General features: G+C 42.0%; 2 protein-coding genes across 2 annotated transcripts; both read left to right on the top strand.

The window, feature by feature from the left end:
• The first annotated feature begins 7,319 nt into the window (after positions 1-7,319).
• Positions 7,320-11,564, top strand: LOC118773911 (ADP-ribosylation factor-like protein 6). The gene is made up of 7 exons (XM_036522940.1): positions 7,320-7,756; positions 8,825-8,886; positions 9,158-9,226; positions 9,371-9,465; positions 9,890-10,019; positions 10,114-10,169; positions 11,505-11,564. The coding sequence occupies exons 1-7, from the start codon at positions 7,634-7,636 to the stop codon at positions 11,528-11,530; spliced, it is 561 nt and encodes a 186-aa protein (XP_036378833.1). The 5' UTR covers positions 7,320-7,633; the 3' UTR covers positions 11,531-11,564.
• Positions 11,565-12,586: 1,022 nt separating this feature from the next.
• Positions 12,587-15,010, top strand: LOC118773912 (transmembrane protein 35A-like). Its single transcript, XM_036522941.1, has 2 exons — positions 12,587-12,781; positions 14,371-15,010. The coding sequence occupies exons 1-2, from the start codon at positions 12,662-12,664 to the stop codon at positions 14,731-14,733; spliced, it is 483 nt and encodes a 160-aa protein (XP_036378834.1). The 5' UTR covers positions 12,587-12,661; the 3' UTR covers positions 14,734-15,010.
• The last annotated feature ends 1,779 nt before the right edge of the window (positions 15,011-16,789 follow it).

Genomic DNA, 16,789 nt, shown 5'->3' with positions numbered 1-16,789 from the left:
AATTAACATTATTAACAATTTACATTGGATGCTTGCAAACTGGCGAAAGTATGTAGGCCATCACCAAGCTAACAAGGCAACACAGTAGATAAAATGAAACTTTTTTTCTTACTATACGAATAAACAATTCTGCCATAATGACTACCATTAGCATTTCAGCCATACATGTTCAACTGTTTCCTAGTTAGCTAGTTATCAAGCTATACATACTTAAGGGTAACAAAAAGTTATCGGTACGTGTAAAGATACAAAAACAGACATGTCCAAGTGTGCAACAGAAGCAGTCCGACCGGCATATTCAGCGAAGGTCCTAGTTGAGTGAACCGATTGATTTTCATGTTGATAAAAAGACATTTAAGAGAAGCTTGAGCTGATATCCGAAATGCTATAGAGCTCGTTTTCATGTCTATTAGACTATTGTTATTCTCTAGTAAGGTCCGATATAACACCAAGTCTAGGAATAATTGTAAAACATGGCAAATATTACCTCGCCAGTTGTCCAAAAGTCTGTGAGAATTTTCACAACCTACAGCTGGACGGACACGCGATTCTGGTTGTATCGTTATTCGGGGGCTTGACACATGACTGCAGAACCTGCCCCGCCTGAATATCCCACAGGCTCCCTCTTCAGTAATTTCCACGCGTTCTGCGTTCTCCCCTTGTACTGTAAAGTTTACGTTACGTTGGACATCTACGAATTTAACAGGCAGGGGAAGGGGGAAGGGGAGGTGTGACATTCAAGGGGTGTCCTGATTGGTTTAAAACTAATATTATAAGAAACTGAAGTTATGACGCTGCCAGAGCCATGCTGCGGTTAGCAACCTAGGCTAAATTTTAGGCTAAATTTGGCAACAGCGCAAACCAGAAAGTAACACACAACACACGGTAGGAGGGAAGTACCACTTGACGAAGACAGTGGCTGTATTCGAAACCGCCTACTGCATACTGCGTCTTACACACGTGTAACAGACTTGGTTTTGTATCAGGTGAGTAGGGGGATTAGAGTGAAATGAATGTATTTTATCCCCTCACGGCTTTCTGGAAACGGCAGTTTAGTGTATTCCTGAGAAGTCTGAGACTTCTCCCCAACTTTGTCTACGCGACTCTTTATTTAAACCAAGTGCCAAACTCGGTTGCATTGGTGGCAGCGGTATAGTTGATGTATTTTAAGTTGATATCGATCGCATTTTGTTTACATTAGACGTTTTCTTTTGATAGATGGGTTTAGTCAAAGCGTTAGCTAGGTAGCTTGTAGCCATTGCGAGCCCGGCATTGCGTATCAAGTTTCTATTTCTATTCTATTAGAGGCTATTAAACTGGACTATGCGGATCACGGTGGCGCTGTTGGCTACGTGGCCACTGTTGGAGGGCCCGTGGCTGCCGTTCACTCTGTGACAGATTATAGGGGCCTACACAGAGCAGTGAACAGCCTGATGGAGGAGATGAGAGACATGAGAATGGAGCTGAAGGTGATGGCTGAGGAAAATCAGCGGCTGAGGGCGAGAGCAAGCGCCAGTGGCAGCCGGAGTGGCTCTCATTCACTGGTGAGAGGCCTGTGTCACTGCACCTGTGGGGGTTCCGGATGTCAGTCACAGACGTCTCGTGAGCTGCAGCAAGGCCATTCACCTGAAAGGAGACTCTCTTCACTCAGAGAGGACCGTAAACTGTTCACAGGGCCCCGTGGCCGTGGGGATTCCGCATATGCCTGGTCACCAGGGAGACGCAGCCCCAGCCCAGGCCAGCACACCAACTACAAGGAGGAGACACCCGGGAGACAGGGTGTGTGTTTCATCTCACCACACAGCGAGGCCCAGCTCAACCATCAGGGAAACAGAGTGTAGCTGATGTTGCAGGCCGTACGCCAGCTGTGCTCTCTTTGGGCCCACCGACTGACGCTGCTGAGGGTGACTCTGTTATGGATAACTTTGTGAATTGCACGAAATGTGAGATGCCAGTATCTTATGTCAGAGGCGTGGTCGAAGGCATAGCAGTTCCTGTGTTGCTAGACTTAGGGCCAAGCGTATCTCTGATTAGTGCCGATTTCTGCATGTCTGTCCCAGCACTCCGCAACCACCCTTTGAAGAAAGACTATGTGGCTGCCCGGGCAGTGAATGGACAGATGCTGGACACATTGGGCACAATTTCTGTTGTTTTCTGTCTGGGCACTGACTCATGGCAGCACACTTTCCATGTACTGAGGGAGACTACACAAGCGGTGCTATTGGGATGGGACTTTCTACTGAAAAATCACACCCTCTTGGACATCGCTCATGCCAGATTACAACTATGGGGCGCCAACATTCCTCTACTCAGGGGAAAAGATCTAACCCCTGTGTGCTGTAACGTGTCCATTGCCACCACCATGACTTTCCCCCCTCTCAGTGAGGCTATAGTGCCTGTTAATGTCTGCCCCCCTGGCCCTTCAGAAACCTATTCAAGTGACTTTGTTGGCTACTTGGAGCCCAATATTCCAGACCCATCAAACCTAGTGGTGGCTCACACTGTCACCTCTGTGAAGAACGGACTGACGTGCTCGGGTTCTAAATCCTACAAAAAATGACATTGTGTTGCAGCAGGGCACTCATTTGGGGGAATTTTACTCCGTGAATGAGGCAGACTTGGATTTGCTACACACATAACCCCCCCATCCACCCATGTGCAGCCTGTGTCATTGGAGGGTTCCCCCATATCAACATTGCAGAGGGCAGCACTTTCAGCAATGCTGCTCCAGCATGGGGACATCTTCAGCACTTCTGCTTGGAACACGGGCAAATGCACACTGGTGAAGCATCACATTAGGATGGAGAACCACCCTCTAATCAAGCAACGTGCGTACCGAACCTCACCTGACAAAAGAGCTGAGATTGAGAAACAGGTGGCTGATCTGATCATGGACAGTGTGATTGAAGAGAGCTGCAGCTCCTGGGCCTCTCCAGTTGTTTTAGTAAAGAAGAAATGTGGTCAATGGAGATTCTGCCTGAACAGACGCCTGAACAGCGTGACTGTGAAAGACTGTCATCCTCTGCCACGCGTAGATGACACTCTGGATGTGCTGGCGGGTGCTGTATGGTTCAGCACTTTAGACTTTTCAAATGGCTATTGGCAAGTTGAAGTGGCTGAGGAGGACAGGAAAAAAACACCTTTACCAATGGGCGGGGGCTGTACCAGTGGTGATCCATGCCAATGGGCCCGTCAAACGCACCAGCCACATTCCAAAGTATGATGGAGCTCGACCTGGGGGGTCTGCCATGGCACATCTGTATGGTGTAACTGGACGATATACTTATTTATATTAACACATTTGAGGAGCATCTTTCCATCCTGGAGGAGGTGTTTTCAAGAATCAAGATGGCCGGGTTAAAATTAAACCCCTCAAAGTGTCACCTCGCCTGAAATCACGTGCTGTTCTTAGGCCACATCGTCTCTCAACATGGTCTGCAGCCTGATTCGAAGAACACTGAGAAAGTCAAGACATGGCCAACCCCTCAATCTCCATCAGAAGTCAGAGCATTTGTGGGCTTATGCTCATACTACAGGCGCTTTGTGTGGAACTTCGCCAGACACGCAGCCCCACTGAATCGTCTGATGGGTAAGAATGTGCCTTTTGAATGGACAGTAGACTGTGAAACGTCATTCAATTATCTGAAAAATGTGCTATCATCTGCTCCTATTGTAGCCTTACCAGATTTCAGTGTGCCTTTTAAAGTGTTTGCAGATGCCTCCAAGGAAGCTGTTGGTGCCGTGCTGGCACAGGAGGGAGGGGATGGAACATGTTGTGGCCTACGCTAGCCAGACACTGAATCAAACACAGCGTCGCTGGTCCACGTTTGACCGTGAACTGTGGGTGGTGGTGTGGGCTGTGCGTGAGTTGCGGCATTACATTGGACTTACTTCGTTCACCATTATTACGGATCATTGCCCGCTGTTGGGTCTCTGGCACATGGCTCCCGACAATGATCCGACAGGCAGGCGGGGCAGATGGATTTTGGAGTTGGATCCTCTCAACTGGGACATTGTGCACCAAGATGGCCAACGTCACATGAATGCTGACGCTCTCTCTCGGTGGCCTGGGAGAGACTTCCCGGCTGACAATAACGCATGCCGCACAGACACCATAGTGGGGATCAACGCCATACACTCAGCGTCGTTGGATTCAAGGACCTCAGGTCCACAATTTGGTGCAGGGGTCTGCATGTCATCTGAGGAAATCGCAGCGGTGGAGCCAAGGGGTGAAGAACCAGGTAGCCTGCCATCACTGCTTGCCCTGGCACATGACGTGGCAGATATTAAAGCGCTGCAGGAGGCGGATGCAGATATTCAGGTTGTGCTGGGCTGGATGGAGATGTCCCAGAAACCATCACGAGTGTGGCTCAGGGGGCCTCTCAGAGCTTGAGAAAGCTTTGGACAGAATTTGACCGTCTAAGTGTCCTCGATGGACTGTTATGTAGGTCTGTCACTTCCTCCCTCACGGGACCCCGACTCACTCAAATTGTTGTCCCCTCTGCTCTCGTACCCGATGTTTTACGGCAGCTACATGGTGGCCCAGCCTCTGCTCATTTCTCAGCTGAGCGTGTATGGGAGCAAGCACGCCGAATCTGCTACTGGCTATCTGTGTTCAAGGACATTAAGAACTGTTGCAATCAGTGCAAAGCATGCCAGACACGCTGGTCCCCTGTGCCTCCACATCGAGCACCGATCGACAACCCGTCCATTTGAGAGAGTGGCAGCCGACATTGTGGAGTTGCCAGTGACAACAAAAGGAAACTGGTATGTGCATGTAGTCGAGGACTATTTCACCAAATATGTCAACTTGTATGCTCTGCCCAATCAGACAGCACAAGCACTGGCATGGTGCCTCTTTGAGGACTATGTGTTAGTGCACGGGGTGCCTGAGCGTTTGCACAGTGAACAGGGCTGCCAGTTTGAAGCGGAAGTTGTACAGGGCCTCTGCCGGCTGCTAGGGATCACAAAAATGCACACCACTCCTTACTGTCCAAAATCAGATGGAATGGTGGAACACTTTAACAGGACTTTAATTGATCAGCTGGCGAAAACCCTACTGGACTGTAGAGGTGAATGGGATGAGTATGTGAAACAAGTAGCATTTGCTTACAATACATCCGTGCATGCCAGCACTCAATTCACTCCCTACATCCTTACACATGGACAAGAAGCGAGAGTTCCGGCGGACGTGCTGATACCTACCTGTGCGATTGAGTTGCAGACGTAAAAAAAAAAAACAAAAAATGCAGTGGCGGCTGGTGAGCTGGAGACAGGGGAAGCTGAAACATTACCCTTAAATCTATAATTACTTTCAACCTGTTCCCCTTTATCCTCCTTGATTAACAATAAAACAAATAATTCACAGAATAATCAACATCAATCGCGTAATTAGAATAAATGATTATGCTCGTGAAACACCACAGATTGTCTGAAATGTGTGCTATTGCGAAAGCTACAGCATGAGATTGTTTAATTAAATATGCAATATGATATGAGAACCTATGGTATATCATTGGAATATTGGCATTGCTAGAGGATGTTGTTATGCATTGTCATGATATGAGAATTATCTGCCAATCACCAGCGTGATGCACTGTCATGTATTGTGGAAGTTATGGGGCTGGGTCAGGAATTTAATAAAAAACATGTCTGAAACCCAGTTCGGAGCTCCCGTGTCTGCTCCATTAAACCACATTGAAACAGGCATGACCCCAAGTGGAGGACTAACAAACCTAAAAACCGCTACTTTCAGAAGTACATGAGGAGCCATCTGTGATTTGTCTGCAGTCAGAGTGGCAAAGGTAACGGGTGAAAAGCCATAGAACATATTCAGGGGTCACCAGCTAGGGGTATACCATTTTCATGCTATAGGTGAAAAATTATCATTTGCATGATGTTTCTGTTGCATGGTATTATGAGCAGTGAAAATTGATCTTGGATTCATCTGACAAACTTACAAACCTTTAATTAAAAGTATTATTATGGACTCCCTCACTCGCTTACTTGGACTGGGGGGGATGCCTTGTACTCAATATACGTACTCATCTGCTTTGCTTAATACTTGGCAATTTGCTCCCTCATATGGAAAAACAGAGAACTGCAACATAAATTGCAGAGTCGCACTGAGCATCTGTTAGCCTTCAACTGAGTCTTGAAAAAACAAAACATCACTCAGCTGAACATAGCGATTTAATATTACATTTTATCTTAATTTTACCATATGTCAGTCCTAATAGGCATATATGTTCTTGCTTTCAGGAATTTGTGTTGTAATTTCTGCTGGAATTGAGGGAAGGTGAATTTTTCTGCACTCTAGGACAGTGTCTGCACACGCGCCTATGGCGCCTTGAAATTATGTGAAGTAAATGCCCAGCTAGCATATCGGTGGAACACCAAAGGAAGAGTTGACGGCCTTCCAGTGGCTTCTACAGCAGCTGCTGTGTGGCTATGCAAAGTCAGATGCTTGTGGTCTGTCCGTCTGTCTGTCCACTGCCAGAAAGCCGCCCACTTAGGTGGACGCCGCTGTCTTGCTGTCGGCACGCTGCTGCCTGAACGTACCGCTTTGGTTGTTTGATTGATAATCGAGTATTATTGTTGTTTTTGTAATTATTATTAGGCTACGTGTAACTGTAAATTGTAGGCTAGGCGTAAAAGCAGTAATTGCAGTAGTACGCCATCATCATCATCATCATCGTCACATTAGTTTAACAATAGTGTTTAAATAGTTGTTTCAAGAACAACAAATGCAAGGGGAACAGACAAGCGGATCACGTTCATAAGTTTATTTACCTTCTCAACAAGCAACCGAAACGCAACATAGAAAAACATTGCATGCAGCTTTTCCTAAAAGCACATGATTAGTTACCAGTCAAACAGATCCAAGGGACAAATTCAGGATAATAATATCAACATTCAGTTGCAAGAAATTTAAGGAGAACAGTAGTGTGCAAGTTAAGTTGTTAAATTTGCTTATCACCATGGGTACCACAGTACACATTATTTGAAACAATCAGTAATACAGCGCAACAATCAATTCCTGCTATAAAGTACCTAATAAATAAATTCTAGGTAGTTATTCAAAAAGAAACATGCAAGTTATACACTCTGTGGCCCATGTACGACGAAGAATTTCTGTTGTTTTTTGAGGGAGACATTTCTGTGTTACATTTACTGTGCTTCGTTAGTGCTTCTTAGTTGAACCTTAATAATCGTATTTTTCTGGAACTGGTTACTTCTTCCTTCGTCCAATCACAGATTAACCCGGTCCAACCAATAAGAAACCATCTATATAGAGCACCACTAACGTCACTGTCCTGGCGAAAGAAGCATTAAGATCACTGAAAAAAGAAAATTACACGAAGATAAAACGGAATTGTAATGAGAAGCGAACATAATGGCGAAGAGCAACGACAATATTACACAGATTAATATACTAAAATATGGTCACAACAGAATGTCTGTGAAATGGCTAATGTTATTTTAACATGAGGAAGCAAGGTCTTTACCGTTGCTGCTACGTTCCGTAACATTAACGTTAAGGCGAAAGCTAAGCTTAACGATATGTTATCAGGTAGCAGACGAATTAGCGAGTTAACGGTTAACGTAAACTAAATTACGGAATCGGCCAAACATGGGGCTGTTTGACAAACTCACGAGTTGGTTAGGCATTAAAAAGAAAGAAGTGAACGTTTTGTGTATCGGTTTGGACAACAGCGGGAAGAGTACAGTGATCAATCAGCTGAAACCTTCAAGCGTAAGTTGGCCAGCAGACATTAGCTAGCTAGCAACCTGTCATTGCAACGTAGTCTAGCAATGAGTAGCCTACTTTAACGTTAGCTGAGGGTAAAGTTCTGCAAAGTCAGCTCCAGAAGTTAGGTCCCTTAATATAGATTGGTGTTATTTCAGAAGCGTTTGCTTGAGAGGTTACATGCTAGTATCATATCTTGCTAGCTAGCTAGCCAGATACTTCACCCGACACATGTTTCAGTAGCAAGTGCCTTGACGTCATATTTACTGGAGTTTTACTTGATTTAAAATGAAAATAGAAGTGGTGTTGACAAAGTTTTAAAGTCAGCCAGTATTCTTCATCCATCAAGCATGTCAGTATTCTTCATGACCCACCCGTTAACCCCATAGATAAATAGTTACCTTAAAAGGACCAGCAAAACATACTAGTAATTTGTGTTAACCCATCCAGCTCCAATCCAGTTGTCAAGGATTGCTTGCACATCGTCTTGTATTGTCCAAAAAGCTAACAGCGCAAGGAATAGGACAGCTATTACTTAATTCTTGTAAAGATAGCAAAAGGTGGAAAACTAAAACAGGTAAATGGGATTTTACTCTTTGTACACCTCAACCGTGTTTTATGGACAAAAAGAAAGCATCCAATTTAAATAAAAATGTGAAGCCTATAGTATGTACAATATCCAGTGTCTTATTGCTTACATTCATTTTGTGATCTTCCTTGACCCCCCCCAAACAAACCATTAACCACAGATTTGGAATCATAGATAACTTAATTAGTAATGGTGAACCATACTTTTTATTTAGGTGTCTGTATTTTCCAGCCAAGTTTTCAAACACAGTTGACTGCTTCCTGAAACCTTAACCTGTATCATTGTCATTTATCATCTGAAAGCTCAATCAATGTTTGTTTCCAGTTGCTTTAGTTCTGTTTTATCAGTACCTCATGGACATTAGGGAACTCCAATAAATGATAAAACAACTTGCACAGTGTCCCTCGGAATTGTTAGTTCTTTAGACTACTGGTACCATAGCATGATGGGAATTGGAAAGCATGGTAGGTTTTCCCTTTTTTCAGGCCCAATCCCAAGACATTGTACCAACGATTGGATTCAGCGTAGAAAGATTTAGCACCACCAGGTAACTGTGCCATCTTGCTTATTGTGATATCTAAGAATGGTAGAAAGATAATTTAATATGCACTTTTTCTTATGTTTATTTTATATTTGCTTGTAATAGTGCATTTTTAGTCAATCAAAATGAAAACAACTTAGCTGCAAGCACTGATGGACGCAACGCATTTTGGGATTTAGTGTATTTTAGTGTATTATGTAAATAAGTAAATGCGGTTTATTGTTCAGTCCTCATCAGCCCTGTAGTGTGATTATCTTTTTGTACACTTTATTCCCAGTCTTTCATTCACCGTGTTTGACATGTCAGGTCAGGGACGATATCGCAGTTTGTGGGAGCACTACTACAGGTACAGTATAATTCACTGTCCATACATATCTGCAATAAGTTATTGCTACCTGTAATGCTTTAGTCTGCAAAATGCCTTTTTCTACTGTGTATTAACTTTGATCTGTTTGTTTTGTCATTGGTGTCTTTGAATCTTCTCTGTTAGGGATGCTCAGGCCATAATATTTGTCATAGATAGTGTGGATAAACTGCGCATTGTGGTGGCGAAGGAGGAGCTGGATGCCCTAATCACTCACCCAGGTAGTTCATGTAGTTGAGTTGTTGTCATCTTTCACACTTACCCACAGCGCTGTGGTTAGTTAGAACAGTCTTCTCTCATTATCCTCACTTTTGCAATAGTTCAATGATATTGTCCATCCACGTGCTTTGGTGATATTAATGGCTGATTTTTCCAGCCTTCCTCCCATTGATCTAGGGCCATCTTTTCTCTTTGCCATTGATAGTTTGTTCAAATTGGAGACTCGTGAGTCATGGTTTAAGTAACATGACGCAACATGTATTTGCTCTTATTTTATGCTCATGAAAAGCTAACGACAGTATCTATTTTAGCCTGTGCAGTTAAATAGGAGAGAGAACCAAGACCATTGTACACCCTCTGCCGTGATGCTCACAGGGAGTCCTCTGTGATTTGACTTGACAGTCTGTTCACCTTAATATTTTGCAGATGTGAAGAGTAAAAGGATGCCGATACTCTTCTTTGCCAACAAAATGGATCTTCCAGACTCCTTGTCCTCTGTCAAGGTGTCTCAGATGATGGGTCTGGAGAATATCAAGAGCAAGTCCTGGCACATTTGGTAAGTATGCACTCTCAAAAGAACTGGAGCCCCCTTGTTGCAGCTTGCATAGCATGCCTGACTTCTTGTTTCTGTGTTTTCTGTCTTTCTGTAGTGCTAGCAATGCTCTTACAGGGGAGGGGCTGAAGGAAGGAGTTGATTGGCTTCAGGGTATGTTAAGTAACAGCTGCCTTATCCTGATACAGTCTTACCCATCATCCTACTTTACAGCAAGATTTTTACTGCAGATAGTCAGTGTGGGTGGAGGGTTGGGGTCTTGTACACAAGAGACAAGATGCCGATGCATCCCCACTATGAGTTTAGATTTCTTTTCTTGTCTTTGTAGCGGCTGCACTTATTTTTTTCTCTGTCAGCTGCTAATGCGCCCTCAGGATCTGCCATGGCCAGTCTTAGGGTTGTGAATCAGTGCCGACTGAAGGACTGAAGTGACATTATTTGGAGTTCTTGACAGAAATATTCTTCTCACATGATGAATACAAATTTAGCTTCTGCGTGACATGCTGCTTTGATATATCATGTTGTTCACATGCAGTAGTTTTGACAGGGTAGACTAAAGGGCTCATTTTGTGAGAGAAAATAATTAAGTGTGGCTGGTTTGAATGTGAAAAATAAAGTAGGTGATATATGGTTTTGGGTGAGACTTGGGACTGTATATTCATACCTGTTGAAATACTGAATTATTAATTGCTGATTCTTTGAAGATTTACAATTTAAATTATTGTTTGTGTCACAGCCAGTTAAATGAGACTTTCTTTTTCTGCCAAGCCGAGTACGAACTTGTTCATGCTCAGGTTTGTCAATTTTCTGTTTTGTTGTTTACAGACCAGATTACACAGTAAGTATCTACAATCAGAATTAATTTAAAGTAATATAAATAGATTTAGCAAGATTACATTTTAGATCCCTGTATGAAAACCAATAGTGAGTTGCCCTGTGACCCCAAGCCTATTCCTGGCCCTTCTCTCCTTTTAGACTGTTCCACACATCCATTTTCTACTGTTTGTCCATACCAAAGGGATTAATAGGTTGTTGAGCCTTTTCAAACAGGGAATGGCACAGCAAACCACATTTATCATTGTTACAGTTAGGGTTGAGTAACATACAGTAAAAGTCATTGGCATATTCAGAATGAGTGACTGCTGCCACTTGAGTCTAACTCCACTTTCCAAATAGGAAATCCACTAATCTGTGCCTTTACTCCAACAGTTTACACTGGATTATTTTTATCTCTGACTGTTAACCAGTGGTTCAAAGACATTTTACTTCTTCATCTGAAGACTCAGCCCTCCCTTTTAAACAACACTAGTTCTATGAACTAAATAAGCAAAAATTTGAAATAATTTTCGCATCTCACCTATATTCTGGCTCAGTGGTGATTAATGAAATGCTCATTTCAATACTGAACTGATACACTGTGGTGATTCACATTGTGGATGTTTCACCTTCTTGCTGCCTTATGATGATGTTTTATTTTGGTTTCTTCAGATCAGATCCGGTCCATGAAAATGTGAGATCACGCTAACACTGAGACTATGCGCCGACCTGAATTGTAGTGACCTCTGCCAGCATGTGCCCCAGCAGCAGTTGTGCAGATATTTCTGTCATTGTTAACCTGTGGTGAAAGCGCAAATAAGTAACAGCACAAAGTGGAGGTGAATAAATGTCTCTAAGTGGGGGTTTTTGCAGGAAGCTGTAGTCTTGTAGGTCTTGGAGGTGATTGTTATTGTATCTTCTTACTGTTTATATGTTTTGTCCACCTCAATGTTCCACCACCTGGATTTGAATAGACTAGTTCTTCAGAAAAGGACCTTAAATACTGTTTAGTAATTGTGTACATGTATGGAAGATTAGTTGATGAATCTGAGGATGTACTGAGGACATTTTTACAGCACACAAAGTCCTTGGTAAAATGATGGTATGAACAGCACAGTGCTTCACAGAAGAAATTCTGTTAACTGCATAGTCATGTGTAGTGCTCATTTTATCATGAGTACTTTACAGGGACCTAACATATCAGATGTACTTCAGTACAAAATGTCCTTCACAATTCCACTCTCCCCTTTCTGTTTTTAAAATAGTTAAGATGAGGACTTGGTGACCAATTTTATTCTCATGTGAAGAGCAAAGATCACTCCAGGAATAAATTATCGATGATAAATTTGATTACATATGCTATTTTAAGGCAGGGAATAATTGCTCTAAGTTCCTCCTACCCCTTACCGCAGTGGACAGCTTGCCCCGGTTAGGTGCAAATCACGTAGTTGACCGATCAAGCGAAATGTAGTACAGTTTGCTTATATGCATAACAGGGTTTGTCTTTTAATACAACGACACGTGATGTAGTAGAGCGATATGTGAACTCTGTTAAATGTGAAGAAATGCACTTGAATGTAGTGTCTAGTTTTTTGCTTTTCTGTTTCGTGAGTATACAATATAAATAACCCAGAAAACATGTCGCGAGTGTCTTTATTTGCTGCCTGGCGATGTACAATTTTACGGGCGCCTGCGCTTGGACCCAGTGGCGGACAGCATATCAGCATTCTTGATTCTCTACCAATCACGTTCCGCTTTTATGTCCCCAGTGCATATTTTGACCGGGCGGCAGTTATTACTGGGGACTGCAGTGTGAGTTTCGAGGGAAGATGGCTTCACCAAGGACAATAACAATTGTCGCCCTTTCGTTCGCTCTTGGCCTGTTTTTTGTGTTTATGGGTACAATTAAGCTCACACCGAGACTAAGCAAAGATGCCTACAGTGAAATGGTAAGTGGATATGATTATGAAGATGCACATTTAATATCGCTGTGCCTAAACGAGAAAACCATTGTTTCAGTGATGCCGACGGCTTTCGCAAAGGATACGGTGCTGTCTAATTAGTCGAAGCAACATCAGTAAAACAGAAAAAAATAATCTGATTTTGTCTTTAGCTAAATAAGGCATTCTCTGTGCTAATGCTGAGAATGATTTCAATTTTTACTACATCTTTGTTACCAATCATTGAGACCCTCGTCCTTAGTACATGCCATCTTGACCAGCAGTCGTACCTTAGTGGATATTCTAAATGGATTTTAATTGATGTATACGATGTATATATGGAATATAAAGATTTGTAAAATAAAACTGAAGCAATTCACTATCAACCAGTCAAGTGTTTTATTTTTTATCTGAAATGCATGCCCATATAAATAAAGGAACGTAATCATATCAGGATGGTAAATAAGGCTTTTGCTCACGTGATAAGAACGATAAAGAGTTACATCCCACTTTGGCAATGGCGGCTTTTCCAGCAAATTCCATCTTGCACCTGCCGGTGCTGATGTTGGGGCTTTAATCCACTTTAGGGCGATTAGGCTTAACGTGGAGTCTACTGTACTGACAGGATCATTAGGCTGTAAAGATCGCTTTAGCGATACGCGTATTTCACCCAACTGATGGATTTTAAGTAGTCTACATTTTTGTTTCCGTGTAGGCCTATAGTATGTTTAGACTAGGAACCCATATTTAAATGAATTGAAAAATCAAATATCAGGGGTAGCGGTGGAAGTAGGAAGAATTCCGGATCTACTTCTTATAGAGGGGAGACAACAAAATCTCAGGAAAATACAGGAAACAAAACTGTATGATCAACCGTACAGTAGGCCTAATGTATGCAGAATGTAACATAAATCTTAAATGTATAATTTAAAAAGTAATAACTCCTGATAGGCTACACTATCGCAATCATACACAGTTGCGTGGGGAATATTATCGTCGTTATAGTCTGTCGTTATAATAGTAGTAATAAAACTAGAAGATTTAAGTTTTGGTAGTTTATAAGCAATAGGACAATTAATGACACATTTTGTTCGTTGTTTTTAAAATGTATTTGTATCATTATTCACCCATTTAGGAGACACTAGTACTCAGGGTGGTATGCAATGTGTATAGTTCTAGTAGATTCCCAACAGACCACACATTGTTAATATAATTCCAAAATGTACGTGTTTTGCTCTGTTGTACTGTTTAGAATTACACCATGTGAATTTTAGTGGATCTCCTGCGTCCTGTCCAATTGATGTTGGAGAAGTTGAGTGAAATAAGTTTAGCCCCTTTAAAAATATATATATATATTATTGTATGGCAGGTTAATGGCTTGTTGCTAAAAATGATCAACAGTTCAACCTAGGAGTTCTATCAAACCCATCCAAGAAACTGAAAAATAGAAAGTGACTGTAAATTTTACTTTACAGCGGAAAATTTGCTATGCAAAAGGTATCTTCAGCAAGAATGTATGGCAGTTGACATGAATATTTATATTTGTACTTAGTCTCTTCCCATGCAAATGGTTTGCACTCATTTAATTTGCCTTGCAGAAACGAGCATACAAAAGCTATGCCAAAGCTCTGCCCGGCTTGAAGAAGATGGGCATCAGCTCGGTGCTACTGCGCAAGATTATCGGCACTCTGGAGGTGGGCTGTGGCGTTGTGCTGACTCTGGTGCCCGGGCGGCCAAAGGACGTAGCCAACTTCCTGCTGCTGCTGGTCATGCTGGCGGTTCTCTTCTTCCACCAGCTGGTGGGTGACCCGCTGAAGCGTTATGCCCATGCCCTGGTCTTCGGAATCCTGCTGACATGCCGACTCCTCATTGCCCGGCAGGGCGAGGATCACCCTGAGACGGAGGAGAGCAGGGAAGAGGAGATTAATGCTCAGGAAAACAACAAAGTCAAAGTGTCGTAGTGCAATACCCCCGCCCCCACCCCTTCCTTGAGCTGGGCAGAGTCACGCCAAGCGGATGCATGGACGTCCCTTTGGATAATAGAAATACAAATGAAAAAAAAAGTTAAAAGCAGTCACCAGAATACAGATACCTACAGTCCTGAATGGCAAACTGATTGTTTTCACTTGCTTCTTTCTTTACTCACTAAACCCCCCCCCCATCACCTTCCATTGAAATGTCATACTTTTTGCAACAGTAATGAGCTGAGCTCCCCATGGAAACCTAATCTGATGCAAGTTTCCCTCCATTTACTCCATTGTGAAATGTTTCAGTTTTTTTGTATGTATTTATTATATATAGAAAAAATATCCTACACTTGCCTTCATAATACCATATAATGAGCAAGGATGCTCTATGAAACAAACATTATGTTGTCTACTGGAGTTATTATTTTTAGATCATTTGAACACTGATAGTTGTATAATCAAGAGAAATAAGAGAAATAATGTGGTCCCATATACATCATTCCAAATGGACATTGTATATCCATCCTGTTGAAACAAACATGAAAAATACAGGAATCTGTGTTCTCTTATTTATGATTATATGCATTGTAGAATGCCGAAAATATTTGTGTGTTTCATTTTAAAATTTCTTTCCTTTAGTTTAACAAAAATCCTGTCTTCATTTTCCATTGTTCTGTGCATGCAAAATAAGTGTTCTTCCAACTTTATGATCAAGGGAACACCATTGGTTGTCTTGTCTTAAATTGTATTCATGTATTTCCCAATGATGACAGCAGTCTAGCCATCTTCTACCAGTTAGTTGCAAGATTTAAATTAATATGACTTAAAAATTCCAGTGATTAATTTGATTTTAACTAATATTATCCTTGGGTCATTTTGTATGGATATGAAAAAAGCAGGCTACAAAAATCTGACTACAAAAGGGGGACAAATAACTGTAACTGCACATTTAATGGTGCTTGAAATAACTTGGAATTGGTGTAAATCAGTAACTAGCCTCCAATTGTTTCAGAAGGTACCCCACAAATTAATGAATAAGCAGACAAGTCAGAACTTGTTTAAGACCAACTAAGAGAAAGTTGTGTCTAAGGGCGTACTCACACTAGTATGGAGCGATCACACTAGTCAAACGAACTGGACTTTGGGGGTCAAATGTGCTCGGGTACAGATCGCCTAGTGTGAGTACACCCCTAAGATACCAGTGGATTTTTAAAAGTATGTAAGGCTGTCAGATATTTTTTTACCAGGATATTATGATATTATGCTGTAATATATGAAAGGTATGTATGAGGGTAGGTTTTGCACTATGTTGTTAAAATGTATCAAGGTAACTCAGGTTAAATATATAGATAGTCTTATTGAGCAGAGGACAGAAGTGATTTAAGTTTATGACACAGTGCTCTCCCTGTCTTTCCCAGCAAAAATCAATAAACAACAAACACAGAATGCTGAACCTAATGTGTGGTAATTGGATATTAAATGAGCAGAATAAAGAAAACTTTGGGGAAAACACTGTTTGTGGTACAAATGAATGATCTGTAACTAACTGTATCTAAAACATTAATAGTATAGAATGTATGAGAGGTGTTGAAGAATATATCATATTTATGAAATAATGTGTTAACACTGGCTGCATTTGTAGAATGGACCTGAATGTTTTGTTGTTTGAATGCATTTTCATATTTCTTGCATTTGGATGGCCAAGTTGGTTATTGGCATAAAGTTGTACCAATACAGCACAGAGATTTAAGCCCTTTTCAGGGTTTTCCTCACTAATTACCACAATGACCGGGAAGTCTGAATCCAAACATTTGTGTATGTCCCGTCTAACTTCAGTTAAACACAGAATTTAGATTCATACAGCACCACATGGCCACATAACTAATGGTCATGCACTGCCCATTTAGCACTTTCTTCCCTGTCTTCACCTTGATTTTACCAACCATTACAGCATCACATGTTAATAGTACTTATCACCACTGGCCTTTCTTGTCGAGGAAGCCTAAATTTAGCAGAGCGTATGTGTGAATAGAGCTACAAAATGTAATGT

Source organism: Megalops cyprinoides, chromosome 3 (genome assembly GCF_013368585.1).
Source record: "Megalops cyprinoides isolate fMegCyp1 chromosome 3, fMegCyp1.pri, whole genome shotgun sequence".
Classification (NCBI taxonomy): domain Eukaryota; kingdom Metazoa; phylum Chordata; class Actinopteri; order Elopiformes; family Megalopidae; genus Megalops; species Megalops cyprinoides.
The sequence above is the reverse complement of the archived record's forward strand: the minus strand, read 5'-3'. Positions and strand labels throughout refer to the sequence as shown.